Source organism: Trachypithecus francoisi, unplaced genomic scaffold, assembly GCF_009764315.1.
Source record: "Trachypithecus francoisi isolate TF-2019V2 unplaced genomic scaffold, Tfra_2.0 Lachesis_group10, whole genome shotgun sequence".
Lineage (NCBI taxonomy): Eukaryota > Metazoa > Chordata > Mammalia > Primates > Cercopithecidae > Trachypithecus > Trachypithecus francoisi.
Genome location: NW_022681455.1, coordinates 99,561,669 through 99,566,506, shown reverse-complemented (window position 1 = coordinate 99,566,506; position 4,838 = coordinate 99,561,669). Strand labels below are relative to the sequence as shown.

Below are 4,838 nucleotides of genomic sequence, written 5' to 3'. Positions count from 1 at the left end.
GCAGTCAAGCTGACATCTAAAATTAACCATCACAACAACCTTTAATATTTTCTTAATATACTGCAATTTCAGAAGCCAAAGTGGAAACAGAGGCAGGGAAACAAATCTGTGAATGGTTCTGTTTAACTAACAATATAACAATATAAAATGGCTTAAGCATTCCCTCAACTTTGTCAGTTTACCCCAGCCAACAAGCCAAATATCCATTCTCTGAAGTCCCCATCTGGGTCCCCCAGCCTACCTTCTCACATCTATTTTGAAAGGCTAAGGGTAGAAGAAAAACACACAAAAACCAAAAAGCCTCATTTCTTATTTTCTAGGAACTTACTGTTTAGCAAGTTTCCAAGGGGTTCTTGAAATTACCTGGCAACTTATTAGAAATGCAGACCCTTGGGCCCCAATCCAGAAGCACTGAATCGGAATCTGCATTTGAACAAGGTCCCCAGGAGACCCCATGCAAAGATTGAGTTGCACTGTTCTAGTCTGTTCCATCATCGGGAGAAACACGACAAAGTCTCCTCTGTCTGTCCCTCTGTCAGTTCCAAACAGAGCATTGGCAGCGCAGATTGCAAAGTGAGTATTTGTTAATTGTGCAGGGATTAAACAAGCCCAGGAAGCATTCTAATTCAAATGCATCTAAAATGACTCTGCTCATCAGTAAGAACACAATTTGTTAATTTGTACCTGGCTCATGGAAACCATAACTATTAATCAGCCTAAGTGGAGAGACCTGCAAATGAGGGGCTGCATGTTTATGGTGATCACAATTAGATGGTCTACTAACACCCACATTCTGACCTCTGAACTGAACCTATTAGAACAGACTTAGATTTCCTACGATCAAAATTGTACCAGCAATCCTTATCCTTGCTCACTACCAGTAGCATTTCACTTCTCAGAACATCTATTCTATGTTATAAAGGACATGCCTTGGATTTGCCCACGAGCTTCAACCATTCACATGCTGTGTCTATAAGAGGACACCACTCTTGTAAAAAATTTCAATGCTTATCAAATGTTAAAGTCATTACTTACACATTTCAACATTCATTTGATAAATATTTCTTGATTTCTCTGTGCCTCGCTGGGAATAAAGACATATCCAAGCTTACCATTAACCTTGGGAAGATATGATAAATTAAAAGATCGTTATGAGGCTCAGTTATATGCACTAACTAGGGAAAGTTTAGAGTGATGTAGTACAGAAAAGTTTCCCTAATGAAATCCTCAGACGACGGAGCATATTACCTGGAGACTGTGACATTTAAGTCAATGTGGACAAACAGCAAATGTTTACAAAGAAATAAAGGAAAGAATGTGCCAGATAGAAAAGGGAAACAAAATGTACTAAGACTTAGAAGAAAGAAGGAACACAGAACAACTAGAGACCTGCAAGTAAGTAATCCTTTATTCCATTTTGCCTGCAGTATGGAATGGGGTCACAGAGTAGGGACACAAAGAATGAAACCACGGGGTAAGTAGGGAACAATCATGAAGAACCTCATAAGTCATGTCAGTAAATCAACATCTGTTGAATGTCACAAGAGTTGGAGAAACAGATTCTTAGATTCTTTGGGATGCAATTTGGGGAAGACATCAGAGTAGAATAAGACTAGAGGTAGAGAGATCCAATAAGAGAGGCACAGGTTCAGAGATGAGGAGGAGTTTCCTGATGTCTGTCTGCACAGCTGCTACAGAAGGCTCAAAAAACAAGACCCTTTGGGAGGTCAAGGCTGAGATCAGGAGTTCGAGACCAGCCTGGCCAACATGGCAAAACCCCATCTCTACTAAAAATACAAAAATTAGCTGGGTGTGGTGATGCAGGTCTATAATCCCAGCACACAGGAGGCTGACGCAGGAGAATTGCTTGAACCGGGAGGCGGAGGTTGCAGTGAACTGAAATTGTGCCACTGCACTCCAACCTGGGCAATACAGGGAGACACCGTCAAATAAACATACAAACAAAGAAAATGAAGCAGAGCTTCTGAAATCCAGAGAGATCTGATTAGCGCATCCCCCTAAAGGGAATAGGCAAAGTCAAACCAAAAGGGAGGAAGACAAATAAGGAGGATGGAGAAGAAAAGGGAGAAGTTGGTGAAATAAGACAAATCAGGATCCAGGATCACGCACACTAAACAGACATTAGCTGCTCCTTCAGGGCACGATGTACTTCTCTAGGCTGCAGCAGACGTTAAAAGAGGGCAAAACAGGGATGAAGAGGGTGCCCATTTAATTTTTTAATACCACCTGTCATTGTTACTCAAGACTAATTTGAAGCATTTAAAAAGTATACATTTTAAGTGAAAAACAAAAGTTGTTGAAATATGTTAATCTATGATGAATTAACCTGTCATGAAACACCCCAGGCAAATACAAAATACTGAATAGTCAGGCTTGGTGAAAATGTCGTTTCCAGTCATCCAAATATTTGAAACTTGAGCCTTAATGTGAGAGTGGAAAGTAACAAAGTTCACACAAATTAAGCATGTGGGCACATGTAATTTGTAGAGGTGTGCTTGATTTTCCACAATAAAAATTGTGAATTAAATTTTAGACTATTAATCAAGTGTTAAATACATCCTTTTGGCATAAAAAAATTTCTGTCGTTAATTAATCCTTTGGCATTAGAAATTCTCTTCATTCACATTTTCCCATACAGACCCAATCAAATTAACATATATAATTTATATATATATACACTATATAAATACATATTTATAAATTCTTATGTATTATATATAAATATATAAAAATATATATTTGTACATACATATCTACATTTATACTATGTGGTATAAATATATTTATGTATATTTACTATATATAAATATATATGTTCTATACATACACATATTCTGCCAACAGTTGAATAAACCTGGGGAAACATTCTGACAGTATAAATATACTTATACTATATATAGAGAAAATAGTATATATACACACACACTATATGTATATAGTATATACATACTATAGTATATAGTCTATACACTGTACACATATATGTGTATGTGTATATATATACACGCTATATGTATATAGTATATATATACTATAGTATAGTCTATACACTCTACACATGTGTATATGTGTATATATACACACTATACATATATAGTATACAGACTATATATACTATAGTGTATATATACTATACAGTCTGACAACAATTGAATAAACCTGGAGAAACATTCTGCCCCTAGAGGCCTCAGAAGAAACTACAGCCCTGCTGACCCCTTGCTTTCTGCTACTGAAGGCTCTAAGGCAGAGAAACCAGCTGAGCCCTCCAGGTTACTCATCTACAGAATTATGATATAATAAATAGATATTGTTTTAAGGCACAAATTTGTGCTAGTTTGTTATGATAGCCATAGAAAATGAACACAAACCTCTTCTGATTGGGGCCTAAGGAATCTCTGTTATTTTCAGCCTCACTTCTTTTTTTTTTTTTTTTTTTCATTCTTTAAATTCTTTATTTCATGTCCGTTTCAGCAGTATTGAAATATAGGTCTCTCATACACACAATTATTTTATAGATTCAGAAGTGAAGTGCTGCATGAAGGTTACAAATCATAACATGATCCAAATTGATAAGAAGGTACTTTAAAAATCAGACAAAAGACTTAAGAATTATTATGCTAAATTTCTATTCCAAATGTAAAAACAAGAATAGAGGATATTGGCAATGCTAATACTCAAAACGGGTTTACCCCAGTTCGTAATTCCTCTGTTCCTCTCCTACCTAAAACCTAAGAAAGTATTCATTATAAATTGGAAGTAGAGAATTCTTAAAAAACCAACTGGATAATGAGTTGGATGATTCTCTTTACAGGTACAATTTATTTTTCAGCAATCTGTAAGCCATGGAAAGAGTAACTCCATATCCAAAAAAAAAACTCAAACCTCTATTTGGCTGGGGAAGGGGTGTCAAATATGAAATGGTGTGGTAGATCCGTGCTCCGACAAAGAGTCTGAAGGGCAGGATCGCTGTAGAGAGGTCGGGACCACTCAAGGAATACAGGAGGCTAATTCCAAGAAATGGAACAATATTTTCAAGGTCATTCAGGTGGGCTCTGCGTACACGTTCTACTCTGTCATCTGTTCGAAGATACTTCTTGGCATTTTCTCCTTTGCCAAATGTTACACAGTCTTCTGGATTGGCAAAAACCTTTCTTGTCACTCTATAGAATGCAGTTGTAGCACTCATAAGCATCATTTTTGAAAGAATAATTGTTGCATAGGAGGCAAAAGCCATGAATACTTCATCGTCCATTATCTGGGTGAGGTCAACCATTTTTTCAATTTTGGTCTGGACTCTTAAAAAGAGGTGAGGCCGAGGAGGAGGAAGCCTCAGCCTCACTTCTTTGTGCTTTTGGATAAGGCATCGTTTTGGTCAAGGCACCCTTTTGGACAACTGGTGACTCTACAGAGATATCAATTAAGAGCATCCATCTTTCGTTCTAGGTTGGAGGGAATCGTACAATGTGCACTGAATGGAAATTTCATTCATGGTAAGCATGGACGGGCTTCCATGCTTACTGTTCTCGCCTCCAAACTTTTTTCACTCTGCAGACTTTGAAAGGTTTGTTTTCAAAGTAAGGATGGTAAGTGCTTCAGGAAGTCTCTAGAAGATGTTATTCAACTGATCTTACATAATAAATTAAAAATAACATTGTGCTAGTTTCCTAGGTTGCTGTGACAAATTACCCCATGCTGAGTGGCTTGAAACAACAGACGTTTATTATCTCGCAGTTCTGGATGCCAGAAGTCTGAAATCAAGGTGTTGGCAGGGTTGTGCTCCCTCTAGGGCTCCAGGGCCACTTCCTTCTTTGCTTCTT

At 37.5% G+C, this 4,838-nt stretch overlaps 1 protein-coding gene across 1 annotated transcript; it reads right to left on the bottom strand.

Annotated features, from left to right (window-relative positions):
- Positions 1 to 3,438: 3,438 nt before the first annotated feature.
- On the bottom strand, positions 3,439 to 4,351 carry LOC117087887 (microsomal glutathione S-transferase 1-like). The gene has a single exon (XM_033218665.1). It carries the CDS (start codon positions 4,292 to 4,294, stop codon positions 3,827 to 3,829), a length of 468 nt encoding a protein of 155 aa, XP_033074556.1. The 5' UTR covers positions 4,295 to 4,351; the 3' UTR covers positions 3,439 to 3,826.
- Between the last annotated feature and the right edge of the window lie 487 nt (positions 4,352 to 4,838).